Raw genomic sequence first — 22,369 nt, 5'->3', positions numbered from 1 at the left:
CTACATTTTGTGGGGTATATTATTTCATGCCAGTTCTTTCTCCCTGCTCTAAGAACGTACCCTAAGTCTCTTGAAGGGAAATTACGCTACTGTTTTGGGGTTAGCTTCGGACCCGTTTAATCGGAGCTGGTGGCAGCGACCGTGTGCAGGCTTTTGGGTGTTCTTTCAGCGACTGCGGCTTGATAATTATTGTTCCTGCCTGAGTGGGAGTAGTTATCGCGTCGCTGCAGCGCGCCCAATAGCCAGTACATAGCAGGCAGCGTTTCTGGCGACTAATCACCCTAGGTGCAGTACCTAATCTGACCTGAGGGCAAGGGGGGCACCAGAGAGCTGCAAGGTTTAAGTGGAACTGTAAGCGGGATATACACAAATCCCTGCAGTTCCTGGTATATTGAAGAGCAGTGGGATACCTAAATTAAGCCCCTGCTGTAAACTAAGAGGTCAATAACATTGTGTGTGTTTTTTTTTTTTATCACATTGTGGCAGTGGAGGGATAACTAAGATAAGCCCCCTGCACATGTGATAGCCGTCTGTTGGTCTAAAGTCACCCCAATCCGTGACATATTGGTGGCTGTGGTCAGGAATCCCTGTGGATTTCGTGACAAATTGCTGGCCGCGGCTAAGGGAACTTGACAGTCACGGTGTGAATCGTGACATGGGGCACGGTGGGTGCCTTCACCATCTGGATTACCTCAGTGTGTGGTGCCAGGGCTGTGGCACGGTGAGTGCCTTCACCCTCTGAATTACCATGGTGTCTGGTGTCAGGCCATGGCACTGTGGGTGCTTTCACCCTTTGGAATACCACAGTGTCTGGTGCCAGTGCCGGGGCATGGAGGGTGCATTCACCCACTGAATTAGCACAGTGTCTGGTGCCTGGGCTGGATCTCTGTGGGCACTTTCACCCTCTGAATTACCCCAGTTCCTGGGCCATAGGTATGTGGGCGATTTCACCCTCTGGATTACAGTACTGTCTGGGGCCAGGGCGCAGTGGGCGCCTTCATCCAATGCCAGGATTACTGCAGTGTCTCGTAAAAATGGATTCCACACGGCAGCTTGTGTTCAGATCACTCTTTATTGGAGATCAATCATTATATCGGCTTCACCCTCATCCGGACGTCAGTGTTCGTGGCTGGATTCTTCGTACCCGCTGGGCAAAGCATTGCTGTGCGGGTTATGGAACAGGGTGTGATTTCCATCGCCCCACGGAAAACGCTGGAGAAAAAAATATGAAGTTGTAAGGATCATGTGACTGTTAATCGGACCTGACATCGAGGCTGGACCTAAAAAAAAAGACCAAGGAAAGATGGAGACCGGGACAATGAAGAACTGTGGAGTAACCCGGACTGTCACATACAATACAGTGGTGGTCCTGGGTGTGGTCCGGACTGTCACATACAATACAGTGGAGGTTCTGGGTGTGGTCCGGATTGTCACATACATTATGGAGGAGGTTCTGGGTGTGGTCCGGATTGTCACATACATTATGGAGGAGGTTTTGGGAGGTCCGGATTGTCACATACATTATGGAGGAGGTTCTGGGTGTGGTCCGGACTGTCACATACAATACAGTGGAGGTTCTGGGTGTGGTCTGGACTGTCCCATACCTTATGGTGGAGGTTCTGGGTGTGGTCCGGACTGTCACATACATTATGGTGGAGATTCTGGGAGGTCTGGATTGTCACATACATTATGGTGGAGGTTATGGGTGTGGTCCGGACTGTCACATACAATACAGTGGAGGTTCTGGGTGTGGTCCGGATTGTCACATACATTATGGAGGAGGTTATGGGTGTGGTCCAGATTGTCACATACATTATGGAGGAGGTTTTGGGAGGTCCGGATTGTCACATACATTATGGTGGAGGTTCTGGGTGTGGTCCGGAATGTCACATACAATACAGTGGAGGTTCTGGGTGTGGTCTGGACTGTCCCATACCTTATGGTGGAGGTTCTGGGTGTGGTCCGGACTGTCACATACATTATGGTGGAGGTTCTGGGAGGTCTGGATTGTCACATACATTATGGTGGAGGTTATGGGTGTGGTCCGGACTGTCACATACAATACAGTGGAGGTTCTGGGTGTGGTCTGGACTGTCCCATACCTTATGGTGGAGGTTCTGGGTGTGGTCCGGACTCTCACATACATTATGGAGGAGGTTTTGGGAGGTCCGGATTGTCACATACATTATGGAGGAGGTTCTGGGTGTTGTCCAGACTCTCACATACAATGCAGTGGAGGTTCTGGGTGTGGTCTGGACTGTCACATACATTACGGTGGAGGTTCTGGGTGTGGTCCGGACTGTCACATACATTACGGTGGAGGTTCTGGGTGTGGTCCGGACTGTCACATACCTTATGGTGGAGGTTCTGGGTGTGGTCCGGACTGTCACATACATTACGGTGGAGGTTCTGGGTGTGGTCCGGACTGTCACATACCTTATGGTGGAGGTTCTGGGAGGTCCGGATTGTCACATACATTATGGAGGAGGTTCTGGGTGTTGTCCGGACTCTCACATACAATGCAGTGGAGGTTCTGGGTGTGGTCTGGACTGTCACATACATTACGGTGGAGTTTCTGGGTGTGGTCTGGACTGTCACATACAATACAGTGGAGGTTCTGGGTGTGGTCTGGACTGTCCCATACCTTATGGTGGAGGTTCTGGGTGTGGTCTGGACTGTCCCATACATTATGGTGGAGGTTCTGGGTGTGGTCCGGACTGTGCATACATTATGGTGGTGGTCCTGGGTGTGGTCTGGACTGTCACATACATTACGATGGAGGATCTGTGTGGTCCGGACTATCACATACATTATGGAGGAGGTTCTGGGTGTGGTCTGGACTGTCCCATACATTATGGTGGAGGTTCTGGGTGTGGTCTGGACTGTCACATACATTATGGAGGAGGTTCTGGGTGTGGTCCGGACTGTCACATACATTATGGAGGAGGTTCTGGGTGTGGTCTGGACTGTCACATACATTATGGAGGAGGTTCTGGGTGTGGTCTGGACTGTCCCATACATTATGGTGGAGGTTCTGGGTGTGGTCCGGACTGTGCATACATTACGGTGGTGGTCCTGGGTGTGGTCTGGACTGTCACATACATTACGATGGAGGATCTGTGTGGTCCGGACTATCACATACATCATGGAGGAGGTTCTGGGTGTGGTCCGGACTGTCACATACATTATTGTGGAGGTTCTGAGTGGGTTCCGGACTGTCACCTACATCATGGAGGAGGTTCTGGTTTTTTTGGGCCCTGTGTTTGTTGCGGTTCTGGTGTCAGTACCGATTTGATGGCCTGTGTAGTCCTCCCTTTACCTTTGTACGTATGCGTAGATGATCATAGGCTCGGAATTCTGGGTTCTCGTGTGGGTGGTTCTGTTTCTGGAGCCAGGCATTCAGCATACAGACACCAACTCCCGGAAGAGCCACAAGGAAGGTCAGGATCTTCCAGGTGCGAGCTGAGCAACAGAGGAGATAGAGATAGTATTCCATGCCTCAAAGAGATGAGTACACTGGGCGCAGTGATTGCAGGGTGCAGGGGCACTGGATGCAGTGACGGAGGGTGCGGGTTCAGTAGAGGCACTGAATGTGGTGAACACAGGATGCTGGTCACTGGGTGCAGTAATCATTGGGTGTGGGGTTACTGAGGGCATTGGGTATGCTGATAAGAGGGTGCGGTGTTACAGGAGGCACTGGGTGCGGTGATTGGAGGGTGTGCGGGCACTTAGTGAGGGGTCACTTGGGGCACGCGGACAGGTGATTGATGGGTGCGGGTCACTTGGGGCACTGGCAGGGCTGCCACTAAGAATTTGGGGGCCCCATACTGGCAAAATTTTCAGGCCCTCTTGAGACTCTGCCCAGACTCCACCCCATCTCCGCCCCAACCCTTTGAGCCTTCCACAGTCCCACTGCCCATTCTTGGAAAAACACAGCTTTTCCACTACGTCCTCACCAATCACACATTAACAGTTCCCATAAAACACCAGATCACATTCATAACCAGCAGCTTTTGCTCTGGTCAAAAGAATTTTTAAGCCACCACGACAAGGTAGATTCTTTTGGTTGGGCCCTTCTCTACTCTAACCAAATAAATATTTCCTAAAGTATCCAATACTCTTTTTAGGTATATTTTTATGTATTTTTCTTTAAGGGAATGAGTCATATAATTATTTAAAAATGACAATTAATACCACATGCAAAGGACAAATTGTCAGGGAGAGACTTGGTGAGCGAGAGCTAATGACCCGGGCTCCTGCAATTTCCCTAAGACTAGGGAAATCCTGACTGACCTTCTACCTGAAGTTTACACTGATGGTGTGCATGTCCAGGCCTCGAACCTCACCCTAACTCCTGAGCTCAGCCTTAGGCTGAAACCACCTCCCTCCACCCAGTGAAGAGGTAATACACCAATACCCACAGTTAGCACAGACAAGGATAACGGAAAATATACACCACGCCGCAGTCACTCAGGAATACACTATAAATGTGCAGGGCAAAATAAATACAAATATAGGAAGGAGTAAATAAGACAGAGGAAAATACACCACCAGCAACGAATCTCCAAACCAGCTCTCCACTCCAGACCGAGATAACAACGCACAAGACAGAAGCTATAATCGGCGACGCCCAATGAACAGGAGAACTATTTAAAGGCCATGGAAATGGCCCAGCTTCCAATCCGAGGATCAGGTAAATTAACCCCGGAACAGCTAGACAAAATCTAGCAGACGCCAATGAGTAAATAGTGGTCAAAAGCGGAATTACCGCTGTCTGTCGGACGACCTGGTCTGAACAGCGTCCGACATGACAGTACCCCGCCTTCTATGAGGGACCCCAGGGCCCTCACGGCTTATAGGACCCGGCTTGTCCGGATGACGGCGGTGAAACAACCTGACCAGCCGGTCAGCATGAACGTCCAAGGCTGGTACCCAGGACCTCTCCTCAGGCCCATAACCACGCCAGTGTACCAAGTACTGTAAAGTGCGACGCACTACACGAGAGTCAACCACCTTGGAGACTTCAAACTCCAAATTACCATCCACCAAGACTGGAGGTGGCATAGGCTCCGCATCCACAGAACCCACCACCTTCTTTAGGAGACCTGTGGAACACGTTGTGTATCTTATACACTGTAGGGAGCTCCAATCGGTATGCAACTGGGTTAATGACGGCGGTGACCCTAAATGGACCAATAAACCGTGGACCCAATTTAAGGGATGGTATTTTGAGTCTTATGTTTTTTGTGGATAACCAGACCCAGTCATCCACACTCAGGTCCGGACCTGGCACACGCCTACTGTCAGCCACACGTTTGTACCTAGCACCCACACTCAGCAGGCGCTGTTTAACTCTCCTCCAGACTGATGATAATTGTGCTCCTAACTGGTCCTCCTCCGGAACGCCGGAAGAGCCCCTCTGACTCAAGGTACAAAATTGAGGATGTAGCCCGTAAACACAAAAAAACGGAGACTCCCCAGACGACTCCTGGCGGTGATTATTGATGGCAAACTCAGCCAAAGGAAGAAATGTAGACCACTCCTCCTGGTTATCCGAGACAAAGCAGCGTAAGTACTGTTCCAAATTTTGGTTCATACGCTCAGTCTGACCATTTGACTGAGGATGAAACGCCGAAGAATGAGATAACTTGATTCCCAGCCGTGAGCAAAACGCTCTCCAAAATTTTGCCACAAACTGAGACCCCCTATCAGACACGATGTCAGATGGAACCCCATGAAGTCTGACCACCTCCTGCACAAATACCTGAGCCAGAGTCTTAGCGTTAGGCAACGCAGGCAAAGACACAAAGTGCGACATTTTAGAAAACCGATCAACAATCACCAAGATGACCGTGTTTCCAGCTGATGAGGGCAAATCAGTGATGAAATCCATGGAGATTTCCGTCCATGGCTTACTAGGCACCTCAAGAGGAAGTAGTGTGCCAACAGGATGGGAGCGGGGCGTCTTAGCCCTAGCGCACGTGGTACAAGCTGCCACGTATGAGACCACATCCTGTCAGATCTTGGGCCACCAAAACCGCCGTGACACCAACTCCAAGGTACCTCTAACCCCTGGGTGACCAGCCAGGATGGCATCATGATGGTCCGCCAAAACCTTTAGGCGGAGATGAAGCGGAACAAAAGATTTGTTGACGGGAAGCTCAGATGGTACCTCCTCCTGAGCCTCGGCGATCTCAGCCTCAACCTCGGTAGTGAGAGCCGAAACCACAACACCCTTTTGGAGGATGGGTACTGGATCTTCCCGAGGTTCTCCCCCCAGAAAACACCTGGACAGAGCATCCGCCTTAGTGTTTTTAGACCCCGGTCTGTAAGTGACCACAAAATTGAACCGCGTGAAAAACAATGCCCAGCGAGCCTGCCTGGGGGACAGACGCTTGGCTGACTCCAAATACAGCAGATTCTTATGGTCGGTAATAACAGTAACCTGATGAACCAACCCCTCCAAGAAGTGTCGCCATTCCTCAAAGGCCAACTTGATTGCCAACAACTCCCTGTTGCCGATATCGTAGTTACGTTCGGCGGACGACAGTTTCTTGGAGAAATAGGCGCACGGACGCAAACCACTCAAAGATGAGCCTTGTGATAGTACCGCCCCCACACCTACCTCAGACGCATCGACCTCCACAACAAAAGGCTTCGACACGTCTGGCTGCACAAGAATGGGGGCCGAAACAAAACTGTTCTTAAGAAATTTAAATGTGCGCACAGCAGCCTCAGGCCAAACGGAGAAATTGGTACCCTTTTTAGTCATGTCAGTTAGCGGTTTAGCAATGATGGAAAAATCCTTGATAAATTTCCTATAGTAGTTAGAAAACCCAAGGAACCGCTGAAGTGCTTTCAGGTTATCAGGACGTTCCCAATGCAGCACCGCTTGCACCTTAGCAGCGTCCATTTTAAAACCAGAAGCAGACACAATATAACCCAAGAAAGGCAACTCTTGAACAGAACATACACATTTCTCAAGTTTAGCATACAGCTTATTCTCTCTGAGAAGCTGTAACACCTGCCTGACATGATCTAAATGAGCATCACAGTCGCAAGAATATATGAGAATGTCATCTAGGTACACGATAACGAATTTCCCCAAAACATGTGAGAACACATCATTTATGAAATGTTGGAACACTGCAGGTGCGTTAGTCAACCCAAACGGCATCACCAAATTTTCAAAATGACCCTCAGGGGTATTAAAAGCCGTCTTCCACTCATCACCTTGAAGGACTCTTATGAGGTTGCACGCCCCCCTGAGGTCAAGCTTGGTAAACCACTTAGCACCCGCCACCTGGTTGAACAAATCTGGTATCAGTGGCATAGGGTATGGATCACGAACCGTAATCTGGTTCAACTCCCTGAAATCCAAACACAGGCGTAATCTGCCATCTTTCTTCTTCACGAAGAAGAACCCTGCTGCCACCGGCGAGGATGACCGCCTGATGTGCCCTTTGTTCAAGCTTTCCGCAATGTAATCTTTTAACGCTTGTCTCTCCGGACCGGAGATGTTAAACATCCTTGCTTTAGGTAATTTGGCCCCTGGTTTAAACCTGATAGAACAGTCATAAGGACGATGTGGCGGCAACTCTGAACAACCCTTCTCAGAGAACACATCCACAAAATCCAGAAGTGACTCCGGAACGCTTGAAGTCACCGCGGACACACATGTGGCCAGGAAATTCTCCTGGCAGAACTCGCTCCACTGAATTACGTCCTGAGTTTTCCAGTCAATTACCGGGTTGTGCATAGACAACCAAGGAAAACCCAAAACCACCTGAGCAGGAAGATTCCTGAGCACCTTACATGTAACCCGCTCGGAATGTAGAACCCCAATGTGGAGTTTCACCTCAGCCACAAATTCAGTAATCTCCCCCTGAGAGAGAGGAGCAGCATTGATGGTGACCACGCGGATAGGACGAGACAGTTTTTCAATCCTAAAACCTGCTGTGCGCGCAAACCCCTCATCAATAAGATTTGTGGCTGAACCACTATCCACAAAAACAGTAATTGGCAGCTCACTGCCAGCAACAAAAACCTTAGCAGGGAGCATGCACTGAGAAACCACTATGGAGGATATACATAAGCTCAGACTGGTCTCCTCCACACCCTCTGAGCTCAGAAGTTTTCCGCCGTTGCATTTTTCTTAGGCAGCAGAGGACAGATGTTAATAAAATGACCAGTTTTACCACAGTAAAAACAGGCTCCCTGCTTCCTGAGCTCAGGGGCTTGATGCTTGACATGTGACACCCCTGCGATCTGCATAGGCTCCGTGGGCTCACCTGCAGCAACCTCACGTGAACCTAAACCCTCTCCCATAGGCGGTGTCTCATGCTCCCCCTGACGTAAACGGCGATCAATGCGGACAACCAGACTCATAGCGGAATCTAGAGAAGTAGGAGTCTCGTACATCAGAAGGGCTTTTTTAACCCTTCCAGAAATCCCATGTATAAACTGACTCCGCAATGCTGCATCATTCCATTGGGTATCGATCGCCCAGCGACGAAATTCAGAACAGTAATCCTCTGCAACTCGCTCCCCCTGGCGAATAGAGCGTATCTTAGATTCTGCCAGAGCCATCGGTCAGGTTCATCGTAGATTTTCCCAAGAGAAGAAAAAAAACTCTCCACAGAGACAAATGCCGCAGAATCAGATGGCAAAGAAAACGCCCATGCTTGGGGATCCCCACTCATTACCCGAAGATATTGGGCGCATACGGAAATATAGTTTGCAAGCTTCACGAAAAGAAACAAATTTACTGCGTTCCCCAGCAAATTTTTCAGGCAACGGAAATTTAGGCTCAGTAACTCTTCATGTCGCTCCAGCTTGCATATTGGACACTGCTAGTCCCTGTTGCTGCACTGCCCCCCTCAACTCAGTGACCTGTAGGGACAGCGCCTCCAACTGGCGGGTTATGGAAGTCATGGGATCCATGACAAAAAAAAAAAAAGAAACCCCTTTTTTTTTTTTTCTTTGTTGTTGTTGGGCCGATTATAATGTCAGGGAGAGACTTGGTGAGCGAGAGCTAATAACCCGGGCTCCTGCAATTTCCCTAAGACTAGGGAAATCCTGACTGACCTTCTACCTGAAGTTTACACTGATGGTGTGCATGTTCAGGCCTCGAACCTCACCCTAACTCCTGAGCTCAGCCATAGGCTGAAACCTCCACCCACCACCCAGTGAAGAGGTAATACACCAATACCCACAGTTAGCACAGACAAGGATAAAGGAAAATATACACCACGCCGCAGACACTCAGGAATACACTATAAATGTGCAGGGCAAAATAAACACAAATATAGGAAGGAGTAAATCAGACGAAGGAATATACACCACCAGCAACGAATCTCCAACCACCAGCTCTCCACTCCAGACTGAGATAACAACGCAAGACAGAAGCTATAATCGGCGACGCCCAATGATCAGGAGAACTATTTAAAGGCCATGGGAATGGCCCAGCTTCCAATCCGAGGATCAGGTAAATTAACCCCGGAACAGCTAGACAAAATCTAGCAGACGCCAATGAGCAAATAGTGGTCAAAAGCGGAATTACCGCTGTCTGTCGGACGACCTGGTCTGAACAGCGTCCGACATGACACAAATACAACCACACTGTGACCAGACCACATATTACCATCACATAGTGACCAAATAATAACACATACAAGGAGCAAATACCACCACACGATGACTAGACCACATATTACACCATATAGTGACCGCATACTACAATACTGATAATTAAAAAATAAAAAAACACAATAATAAGTGCCATTATACACATGAGATCTGTGTATACTCTCAGTGTACATGTATTACAGTGATCACCAGTGACATTATACACAGGAGCTTTGTATATAGTGTCAGTGTACAGGTAATACATAGATCACCAGTGATATTATACACAGGAGCTCTGTATATAGTGTCAGTGTACAGGTAATACATAGATCACCAGTCACGTTATACACAGGAGCTCTGTATATAGTGTCAGTGTACAGGTAATACATAGATCACCAGTCACGTTATACACAGGAGCTCTGTATATAGTGTCAGTGTACAGGTACAGGCAATACAGTGATCACCAGTGACATTATACACCGGACCTCTGTATATAGTGTCAGTGAACAGGTAATAGTGATCACCAGTGACATTATACACTGGAGCTCTGTATACAGTGTCAATATACAGGTAATACAGGGATCACCAATCATGTTATACACAGGAGCTCTATATATAGTGTATAGGTAATACAGTGATCACCAGTGACATTATACACAGGAGCTCTGTATATAGTGTCAGTGTACAGGTAATACAGGGATCACCAGTGACATTATACACAGGAGCTCTGTATATAGTGTCAGTGTGCAGGTAATACAGTGATCACCAGTTGCATTATACACAGGAGCTCTGTATATAATGTCAGTGTACAGGTAATACAGGGATCACCAGTGACATTATACACAGGAGCTCTGTATATAGTGTCAGTGTTCAGGTAATACAGGGATCACTAGTGACATTATACACAGGAGCTCTGTATATAGTGTCAGTGTACAGGTAATACATAGATCACCAGTCACAATATACACAGGAGCTCTGTATATAGTGTCAGTGTACAGGTAATACAATGATCACCAGTCACAATATACACAGGAGCTCTGTATATAGTGTCAGTGTACAGGTAATACAATGATCACCAGTGACATTATACACCGGACCTCTGTATATAGTGTCAGTGTACAGGTAATAGTGATCACCAGTGACATTATACACTGGAGCTCTGTATATAGTGTCAGTGTACAGATAATACATAGATCACAAGTCACGTTATACACAGGAGCTCTGTATATAATGATATTGTACAGGTAATACAGTGATCACTAGTGACATTATACACATGAGTTCTGTATTTAGTGTCAGTGTACAGGTAATACAGGGATCACCAGTGATATTATACACAGGAGCTCTGTATATAGTATACAGTGTACAGGTAATGAAGTGGTCACCAGTGACATTATACACAGGAGCTCTGTATATAGTGTCGGTGTACAGGTTATACAGGGATCACCAGTGATATACACAGGAGCTCTGTACATAGTGTACAGGTTATACAGTGATCACCAGTGATATACACAGGAGCTCTGTACATAGTGTACAGGTAATACAGTGATCACCAGTGACATTATACACACGAGCTCTGTATATAGTGTCAGTGTACAGGTAATACAGGGATCACCAGTGATATACACAGGAGCTCTGTACATAGTGTACAGGTAAAGCAGTGATCACCAGTGACATAAACAGGAGCTCTGTATATAGTGTCAATGTACAGGTAATACAGGGATCACCAGTGATATTATACACAGGAGCTCTGTATATAGTGTCAGTGTACAGGTAATACAGGGATCAGCAGTGATATTATACACAGGAGCTCTGTATATAGGGTATAGTGTACAGAAAATACAGTGATCACCAGTGACATTATACAAAGGAGCTCTGTATATAGTGTCAGTGTACAGGTAATACAGTGATCACCAGTGACATTATACACAGGAGCTCTGTATATAGTGTCAGTGTACAGGTAATACACAGATCAATAGTCACAATATACACAGGAGCTCTGTATGTAGTGTACAGTGTACAGGTAATACAGGGATCACCAGTGACATTATACACAGGAGCTCTGTATATAGTGTCAGTGTACAGGTAATTCAGGGATCACCAGTGATATACACAGGAGCTCTGTATATAGTGTACAGGTAAAGCAGTGATCACCAGTGACATTATAAACAGGAGCTCTGTATATAGTGTCAATGTACAGGTAATACAGGGATCACCAGTGATATTATACACAGGAGCTCTGTATATAGTGTCAGTGTACAGGTAATACAGGGATCACCAGTGATATTATACACAGGAGCTCTGTATATAGGGTATAGTGTACAGAAAATACAGTGATTACCAGTGACATTATACAAAGGAGCTCTGTATATAGTGGCAGTGTACAGGTAATACATAGATCACCAGTCACAATATACACAGGAGCTCTGTATGTAGTGTACAGGTAATACAGGGATCACCAGTGACATTATACACAGGAGCTCTGTATATAATGTCAGTGTACAGGTAATACAGGGATCACCAGTGACATTATACACAAGAGCTCTGTATGTAGTGTACAGTGTACAGGTAATACAGGGATCACCAGTGACATTATACACAGGAGCTCTGTATATAGTGTCAGTGTACAGGTAATTCAGGGATCACCAGTGATATACACAGGAGCTCTGTATATAGTGTACAGGTAAAGCAGTGATCACCAGTGACATTATACACAGGAGCTCTGTATGTAGTGTACAGTGTACAGGTAATACAGGGATCACCAGTGATATTATACACAGGAGCTCTGTATATAGTGTCAGTGTACAGGTAATACAGGGATCACTAGTGACATTATACACAGGAGCTCTGTATGTAGTGTACAGTGTACAGGTAATACAGGGATCACCAGTGATATTATACACAGGAGCTCTGTATATAGGGTATAGTGTACAGAAAATACAGTGATTACCTGTGACATTATACACTGTAGCTCTGTATATAGTGTCAGTGTACAGGTAATAGTGATCACCAGCGACATTATACACTGGAGCTCTGTATATAGTGTCAGTGTACAGATAATACATAGATCACCAGTCACGTTATACACAGGAGCTCTGTATATAATGATATTGTACAGGTAATACAGTGATCACTAGTGACATTATACACATGAGTTCTGTATTTAGTGTCAGTGTACAGGTAATACAGGGATCACCAGTGATATTATACAAAGGAGCTCTGTATATAGTGTATAGTGTACAGGTAATGAAGTGGTCACCAGTGACATTATACACAGGAGCTCTGTTTATAGTGTTGGTGTACAGGTATTTCAATGATCACCAGTGACATTATACACAGGAGCTCTGTATAGTGTCAGTGTACAGGTAATACAGGGATCACCAGTGATATACACTGGAGCTCTGTACATAGTGTACAGGTAAAGCAGTGATCACCAGTGACATTATAAACATGAGCTCTGTACATAGTGTACAGGTAATACAGGGATCACCAGTGATATTATACACAGGAGCTCTGTATATAGGGTATAGTGTACAGAAAATACAGTGATTACCAGTGACATTATACAAAGGAGCTCTGTATATAGTGTATAGTGCACAGGTAATACAGTGATCGCCAGTGACATTATACACAGGAGCTCTATATATAGTGTATAGTTCACAGATAATAGTGATCATCAGTGACATTTTACACAGGAGCTCTGTATATAGTGTATAGTGTACAGGTAATACACTGTCTACAAGTGACAATACACAGGAGCTCTGTGTATAGTGTCAGTGTACATTTAATACAGTGATCACCAGTGACACTATACACAGTAGTTCTGTACATAGTATATAGTACGCAGGTAATAGTGATCACCAGTGACATTATAAACAGGAACTCTGTATATAGTGTATAGGTAAGACAGTGATCCCCAGTGACATTATACACAAGAGCTCTGTATATAGTGTACAGGTAATACAGGGATCACCACTGACATTATACACGAGTGTTGTATATAGTGTCGGTGTACAGGTAATACAGTGATCACCAGTGATATTATACACAGTATCTCTGTATATAGTGTCAGGGTACATGTAATACAGGCATCACCGGTGACATTATACACTAGAGGCCTGTATATAGTGTCAGTGTACAGGTAGTACAGTGATCACCAGTGCCATTATAATCAGGAGCACTGTATATAGTGTATAGTGTATAGGTAATAGAGGGATCACTATTGACATACACAGGAGCTCTGTATATGGTGTATAGTGTACACGTAATACAGTGATTACTGATGACATACACAGAATCTCTGTATAAAGTGTCAGTGTACATGTAATACAGTGATCACCATTGATATTATACACAGTAGCTCTGTATACAGTGTATAGTGTACAGGTAAGACACTGATCACTGATGACATTATACACAGGAGCTCTGTATATAGTGTATGTTCACAGAAAATACAGTGATCACCAGTGACATTATACCCCGGAGCTCTGTATATAGTGTCAGTGTACAGATAATACAGTGATCTCCAGTGACATTATACACAAGAGCCCTGTATATATAGTCAGTGTATCTGTAATAGTGTTCACCGGTGATATTATGCACAGGAGCTCTGTATATAGTGTCAGTGTACAGGTAATACAGTGATCATGAGTGACATTATACACAGGAGCTCTGTATATAGCGTCAGTGTACAGGTAATACAGTGATCACCAGTGACATTATACACAGGAGCTCTGTATATAGTGTCAGTGTACAGATAATACAGTGATCTCCAGTGACATTATACACAAGAGCCCTGTATATATAGTCAGTGTATCTGTAATAGTGTTCACCGGTGATATTATGCACAGGAGCTCTGTATATATTGTCAGTGTACAGGTAATACAGTGATCACCAGTGACATTATACACAGGAGCTCTGTATATAGTGTCAGTGTACAGATAATGCAGTGATCTCCAGTGACATTATACACAAGAGCTCTGTATATATAGTCAGTGTACCCGTAATAGTGTTCACCGGTGATATTATACACAGGAGTTCTGTATATAGTGTCATTGTACAGGTAATACAGGGATCACCAGTGACATTATACACTGGAGCTCTGTATATAGTGTCAGTGTACATGTAATACAGTGATCACCAGTGATATTACACACAGGAGCTCTGTATATGGTGTCAGTGTACATTTAATACAGTGATCACCAGTGACACTATACACAGTAGCTCTGTACATAGTATATAGTATGCAGGTAATAACGTGATCACCAGTGACATTATAAACAGGAACTCTGTATATAGTGTATAGGTAATACAGTGATCCCCAGTGACATTATAGAAGAGTTCTGTGTATAGTGTCAGTGTGCATGTAATACATTGATCACCAGCGACATTATACACAGGAGCTCTGTACATAGTATATAGTAAGCAGGTATTACAGTGATCACCAGTGACATTATAAACAGGAACTCTATATATACTGTATAGGTAATACAGTGATCCCCAGTGACATTATACACAGGAGCTCTGTATATAGTGTACAGGTAATACAGTGATCCCCAGTGACATTATACACAGGAGCTCTGTATATAGTGTACAGGTAATACAGTGATCTCCAGTGACATTATACACAGGAGCTCTGTATATAGTGTACAGGTAATACAGTGATCACTAGTGACATTATACACAGGAGCTCTGTATATAGTGTACAGGTAGTACAGTGTTCACCAGTGACATTATACACGAGTTCTGTATATAGTGTATAGTGTACAGGTAATACAGTGATCACCAGTGATATTATACACAGTATCTCTGTATATAGTGTCAGGGTATATGTAATACAGGCATCACTGGTGACATTATAAACTAGAGGCCTGTATATAATGTCAGTGTACAGGTAATACAGGAATCACCAGTTACATTATAAACAGGAGCTCTGAACATAGTGTCAGTGTACAGTAATACAGTGATCACCAGTGACATTATACACAGGAGCTCTGTATTTAGTGTCAGTGTACAGGTAATACAGTGATCACCAGTGACATTATACACAGGAGCTCTGTATATAGTGTCAGTGTACAGGTAATACACTGATCACCAGTGATATTATACACAGGTGCTCTGTATATAGTGTCAGTGTACAGGTAATACAGGGATCACCAGTGCCATTATACACAGGAGCTCTGTATATAGAGTGCAGGTAATACAGTGATTACTGATGACATTATACACAGGAGCTCTATAGTGTCAGTGTACAGGTAATACAGTGATCACCAGTGACATTGTGCACAGTAGCTCTGTATATAGTGTCAGTGTACAGGTAATACAGTGATCACTAGCGACATTATACACAGGAGCTCTGTATATAGTGTAAAGGTAATACAGTGATCACCAGTGACATTATACACGAGTTTTGTATATAGTGTCAGTGTACATGTAATACAGTAATCACCAGTGACATTATACACAGGAGCTCTGTATATAGTGTACAGGTAATACAGTGATCACCAGTGACATTATACACAGGAGCTCTATAGTGTCAGTGTACAGGTAATACAGTGATCACCAGTGACATTATACACAGAATCTCTGTATACAGTGTCAGGGTACAAGTAATACAGGCATCACCAGTGACATTATACACAGGAGCTCTGTATACAGTGTCAGTGTACAGGCAATACAGTGATCACCATTGACATTATACACAGGAGCTCTGTATATAGTATACAGTATATAGTGTCAATGTACAGTTAACACACTGACTTACCATTGACGTCTCTAGCTGAAGTCCTTCATCTTTACTTTTCTTCTTCATCCAGCGCAGACCGGCATCACTTCTTCCAGCCAGGACTTGTCTCTGCATAAAAGAATACACAGTTATCTAGAGCATGGTTTCCAGAGCACATTCCCTATGTTTTCCCTTTCTTCTACACTACACAGCTGAAAACAGATGTGTCCCCACAAATATATAATTAGTTATTATGCAACCATAATTACAAATATAAATTATAATCCCCCACTGTGTCTCCACTAACTATACATGGCCACTTTCCCCACCTAATATATAAGTTAATTAGACCCTTTTCTCTTTCCCCACTTCATTACCAGTCACTGTATCCTCAACGGACCCCGCTCCTCCGATTCATTATATTTACATGCCCTTTTCTCCCCAATTCATTGTCATGTCTTCCCTCTCTTCATTATCAACTGCTCTCCTCAACATTCAATACATCATTTACTCCCCACCCTCAAAATTCATTGTTATTTGCTCTCCCCCAGGTTATCATATGCTCTCCCCACCTCCCACCTTCAATTCATAATTTGCTCTCCCCACCCTCCACCTTCAATTCAATTGCTGACCCCTGACCCTCACACTGAATTCATCATTTGCAATCCCAGTCTCCCCACTTTAATTTGCAGTCCCCCATACTTCATCATTTGTAGTCCCCCCTCACCTCCACTTCATCATTTGCAGTCCCCCATACTTCATCATGTGCAGTCCCCCATACTTCATCATGTGCAGTCCCCCATCCCCCTCTCACCTTATCATGTGCAGTTCCCCTTCACCCCCACTTCATCATGTGCAGTCCCCCCAGACACACTTCATCATGTGCAGTCCCCCCAGACACACTTCATCATGTTCAATAACAACAAAGTCTAGTCAGAAAAACTAGTTATAGGAAGAGCTCCAAATAATATTTAAAAACTTAAAGCTTTATTAATTATATATAAAAAGGTAAAAAAAAGGTTTAAGATGATAGACACAAGGTGTACCCTGTAGGGGGAACCCAGTGCCATCCTGTACAATGGAATAAAGACTGTACAATAAATAGCCCGATGTGGTATCCAAAAGTCACATGTGCTGCTAGCAGGTACATAGCTGACATGAATCAATCAAATAAATCCCAAAAGTGGATAACTTACGCGTACTGAGGCAAATAGATACAGAAGATGGAGAGGCCCACTGAAAATACACATATAAGGTAAATGCATAAATCAAAACACCAAATCATAAGTAAACGGTCATATTACCTTACAACTCAGGGGCCACAATGAAGGCAGGATGGTCCAGGTGCTCCCCCTCGCCTCGACGCACGTTTCGCCCTTAGCTTCTTCATGGGGCGGCGTCAGCTGCATACTAGATGCAGGGTGGCGGTTCTAAGTAGTAACCCACCCTAAATAGAACAACACACCAACTCCAGAAAAGATCATGCAAAAATAGGAGAATCAGGAGTAATCCGGTGAATAAGGTTAAAAAATACAGATTTTATTTCAAAAAGATTAAAAGATATAAATAACAGTATAACGTGACGCATTACTGACGCATTACTGGAATAAAACAGAAGCACTCTTCAGCTCTGGTAAGCGCCATTCCTTGATGTGATTTGTACTTAGAATCTAATTGACGGTTTTCAGACTGTGGCTTCTCTGGGATGGCCCTTGCCAGGGTTCACTTTCTGACACTTTAGCACTTTACACTTTTGATTGCTGGATGCATAGCTCATGTGCAATTATTGCGGCATTTTGGAGTGGTGACCTTGGTGCTTCTGTTTTATTCCTGTAATGCATCACGGTACACTGTTATTTCTATCTTTTATTTTATTTTTCAAATAAAATCTGTATTTTTTTAACCTTATTTACCGGATTACTACTGATTCTCCTATGTTCACACACTTCATCATGTGCAGTCCCTTCTCAGAAACACTTTATCATGTGCAGTTCCCCTCACTCACATCATGTACAGTTCACCTCCTCCAACTTCATCATGTGCAGTCCCCCTCAGTAACACTTCATCATGTGCAGTTCCCCTCACTCACATCATCATATGCAGTTCCCCTCACTCACATCATCATATGCAGTTCAACTCCTCCAACTTCATCATGTGCAGTTCCCCTCACTCACTTCATCATGTGCAGTCCCACTCAGACACACTTCATCATGTGCAGTCCCCCTCAGAAACACTTCATCATGTGCAGTTCCCCTCAGACACACTTCATCATGTGCAGTCCCCCTCAGAAACACTTCATCATGTGCAGTCCCCCCTTAGACACACTTCATCATGTGCAGTCCCCCTTAGACACACTTCATCATGTGCAGTCCCCCTCAGAAACACTTCATCATGTGCAGTCCCCCTCAGACACACTTCATTATGTGCGACAGTCCCCCCTCAGACACACTTCATCAAGTGCAGTCCCCCTCAGACACACTTTATCATGTGCAGTTCTCCTCCTCCCACTTTGTGTGCAGTCCCTCCTCAGAAACACTTCATCATGTGCAGTTCTCCTCAGAAACACTTCATCATGTGCAGTTCTCCTCAGACACACGTCATCATGTGCAGTCCCTCCTCAGAAACACTTCATCATGTGTAAGTCCCCTCACTCACTTCATCATGTGCTGCCCCCTCAGAAACACTTCATCATGTGCAGTCCCCCTCAGACACACTTCATCTTGTGCAGTCTCCTCACTTCATCATGTGCAGTCCCCCTCAAACACACTTCATCATGCGCAGTTTCCCTCCTCCCACTTCATCATGTGCAGTCCTTCCTCAGAAACACTTCATCATGTTCAGTCCCCCCTCAGAAACACTTCATCTTTTGCAGTCCCCCCTCAGAAACACTTCATCATGTGCAGTCCCCCTCAGACACACTTCATCATGTGCAGTCCCTCCTCAGAAACACTTCATCATGTGCAGTCCCCCTCAGACACAGTTCATCATGTGCAGTCCCCCTCAGAAACACTTCATCATGTGCATTCCTCCCTCAGACACACTTCATCATGTACAGTCCCCCTCAGACACGTCTTCATGTGCAGTCCCCCCTCAGACACACTTCACCATGTGCAGTTACCCTCAGACACACTTCATCATGTGCAGTCCCCCTACACCCACTCACTTCATCATGTGCAGTCCCCCCTCAGACACACTTCATCATGTGCAGTCCCCCCACTCACTTCATCATGTACAGTCCCCCTCAGTCACACTTCATCATGTACAGTCCCCCTACCCCCACTCACTTCATCATGTGCAGTCCCCCCTCAGGCACACATCATCATCTGCAGTCCGCCTCAGACACACTTCATCATGTGCAGTCCCTCCTCAGACACACTTCATCATGCGCAGTCCCCCTCCCCCCACTCATATCATGTGCAGTCCCCCTCAGACACTTCATGTGCAGTCCTCCTCCCCCTCAGACACACTTCATCATGTGCAGTCCCTTCTCAGACACACTTCATCATGTGCAGTCCCTTCTCAGACACACTTCATCATGTGCAGTCCTCCTCCCCTTGAGACACACTTCATCATGTGCAGTCCCCCCTCAGACACACTTCATCATGTGCAGTCCTCCTTCCCCTCAGGCACACTTCATCATGTGCAGTCCCCCGTCAGACACGCTTCATCATGTGCAGTCCTCCTTCCCCTATGGCACACTTCATCATGTGCAGTCCTCCTCCCCTTTAGACACACTTCATCATGTGCAGTCCTTCCCCTCAGACACACTTCATCATGTGCAGTCCCCCTCAGACACACTTCATCATGTGCAGTCCCCCTCAGACACACTTCATTATGTGCAGTCCCCATCAGACACACTTCATCATGTGCAGTCCTTCCCCTCAGACACACTTCATCATGTGCAGTCCCCCTCAGACACACTTCATCATGTGCAGTCCCCCTCAGACACACTTCATCATGTGCAGTCCCCAACTCACCCACTTAATTCATTTTATAAGAAGAAAAACTTTTCCATTCTTACCTACCTGACGATCCCCTTCAGGCGCAGCTCTGCCTCTAGCATCTGGTACATGTCGCCATCACCTGACCGATAGTGCAGAGAAGGCGGAGGGAGGGAGGGAGCAGCGCAGCACTTTAGTGCACAATGGGGCATGGTGAGCAGAAGCACAAAAGCGTGGCCCCGGACCTCCTGGCCCCCCTCTGTACTGCTGCTCACCGAGCTCCATACAGCAGTTACTGCAGTAATATCCTGATGGCAGCACAGGGCACTGGGTGCGGTGTTTGGAGGGAGCGAGGTCACAGGGTGCAGTGATTGGAGGGTGCAGGGTCACTGGGTGCAGTGAGTGGGGGGTGCAGGGTCACCAGGTGGGTGAGGGGTAACTTGGGGTATTGGATGTGGTGATCAGTGGGTGTGGGGTCACTTTGGGCAATGGATGTGGTGATCGGAGGGTGCATGGTCACTTGGGGAAGTGGGTGTGGTGTTTGGAGGGTGAGGGATCGCTAGGTGCAGTGATCGGAGGGTTCGGGGTCGCTTGGTGTGGTGATCGGAGAGTGCAAGGTCATTGGGTGCAGTGATTGGAGTGTGCAGTCACTTGGGGCACTGGGTGAAGTGACTGGAAGGTTCGGGGTCACTGGGTGCGGTGATCGGAGGGTGCGGGGTTGCTAGGTGCAGTGATCGGAAGGTGCAAGGTCACTGGGTGTGGTGGTCGTAGTGTGTAGGGTCACTTGGGACACTGGGTGCCATGATTGGAGGGTTCAGTGTCACTGGGTGCAGTGATCGGAGGGTGCGAGGTCGCTGGTTGTGGTAATCGGATGGTGCAAGATCACTGGGTGCTGTGAATGGAGAGTGCAGGGTCACTGGGTGCTGTGGTTGGAGAGTGCAGGGTCACTGGGTGCGGTGACTGGGGGGTGCAGGGTCACTGGATGCTGTGGCTGGAGGGTGCAAGGTCACTGGGTGCGGGGATCGGAGGGTACAAGGTCACTAGGTGCGGTGATCGGAGGATGCGGGGTCCCTGGGTGCGATAATCGGAGGGTGTGGAGTGAGTTCAGTGCAGCCCGTGGAGGGTAAGGAGTAAAGCTCCTGTAGGACATTGGGGTAACCTTGCCTACTACTCACCACCTCCAGGCCCGTGGCCGTGGGTTTCTGTTGCCAGGTGCCTCCGGAATATCTGTAGGGTCACTTTAGCCCCTAGATTTGCCATTGCGACCCTTAATTTGTGGCTGCAGAGCTTGTTGGGGTATCTGTGCGCAGTCTGGGAAGGTCATCAGATCCTGAGAGAAATGATCCAGCCCTGAGTCTTGGGCCTCTGCCAGATCTTCAGCTGTGGCCATCACTCACATTATATCCACAGTACAGGATGGCACAGGGCTCTCCCCCCCAGGTCTGTGAGCGATGCCCCTCACCCACTGACCACCCTGCATAGAGCCTCCAGCTTACAGCGCACCCTCAGTCTTAGAAATGAAGTCCACAGTCACAGCGAGACCTCTGCGGGTGGCTTCCATGACACGTCATCCTGCATATCTTGTACAGTGTGACGTCATCACATACAGAGAGACCATATGGCACGTAACGGGATGGCAGGGTGGACGTAATGTCTCCACCTTTTCTCCATAGCTCCCTTCTGCTCAATATTCGGCCCCGTCCTCTGCTTTCCAGTATGTATCTCATCCGTGTCCCCTGCCCCCCATATTCACACTATTCCATTCCCCCAGTGTCCATCACTGTCCTCTCTGCCCCCCAGTCCTCTTTCCCACCAGTGTCACCTCTGCTCCTCAGGGTTCTCCCCTCTGCTCCTCAGGGTTCTCCCCTCTGCTCCTCAGGGTTCTCCCCTCTGCTCCTCAGGGTTCTCCCCTCTGCTCCTCAGGGTTCTCCCCTCTGCTCCTCAGGGTTCTCCCCTCTGCTCCTCAGGGTTCTCCCCTCTGCTCCTCAGGGTTCTCCCCTCTGCTCCTCAGGGTTCTCCCTTCTGCTCCTCAGGGTTCCCCCCATGCTCTCTTCATTCTTGTACATAGCGGTAACGT

At 46.5% G+C, this 22,369-nt stretch overlaps 1 protein-coding gene across 1 annotated transcript; it reads right to left on the bottom strand.

The window, feature by feature from the left end:
- Nucleotides 1–1,053: 1,053 nt before the first annotated feature.
- On the bottom strand, nt 1,054–21,643 carry LOC143784131 (cytochrome c oxidase subunit 6A, mitochondrial-like). The gene is made up of 3 exons (XM_077271972.1): nt 21,468–21,643; nt 3,320–3,462; nt 1,054–1,212 (listed from the first exon to the last, which is right to left on the bottom strand). Exons 1-3 carry the CDS (start codon nt 21,550–21,552, stop codon nt 1,117–1,119), a joined length of 324 nt encoding a protein of 107 aa, XP_077128087.1. The 5' UTR covers nt 21,553–21,643; the 3' UTR covers nt 1,054–1,116.
- Between the last annotated feature and the right edge of the window lie 726 nt (nt 21,644–22,369).

Source organism: Ranitomeya variabilis, chromosome 7, assembly GCF_051348905.1.
Source record: "Ranitomeya variabilis isolate aRanVar5 chromosome 7, aRanVar5.hap1, whole genome shotgun sequence".
Lineage (NCBI taxonomy): Eukaryota > Metazoa > Chordata > Amphibia > Anura > Dendrobatidae > Ranitomeya > Ranitomeya variabilis.
This window is presented reverse-complemented; position numbering and strand designations above follow the sequence as displayed.

What these genes read in the sequence shown, in the direction of transcription:
- LOC143784131 (XM_077271972.1), bottom strand. Translation starts at nt 21,552, where the DNA reads ATGGCAAATCTAGGGGCTAAAGTGACCCTACAGATATTCCGGAGGCAC. An exon ending in CGGCCACGGGCCTGGAGGTG is followed by an intron (nt 3,463 to 21,467) that starts GTGAGTAGTAGG and finishes TCTGTTGCTCAG; the next exon opens with CTCGCACCTGGAAGATCCTG. An exon ending in ATCTACGCATACGTACAAAG is followed by an intron (nt 1,213 to 3,319) that starts GTAAAGGGAGGA and finishes TTTTTTCTCCAG; the next exon opens with CGTTTTCCGTGGGGCGATGG.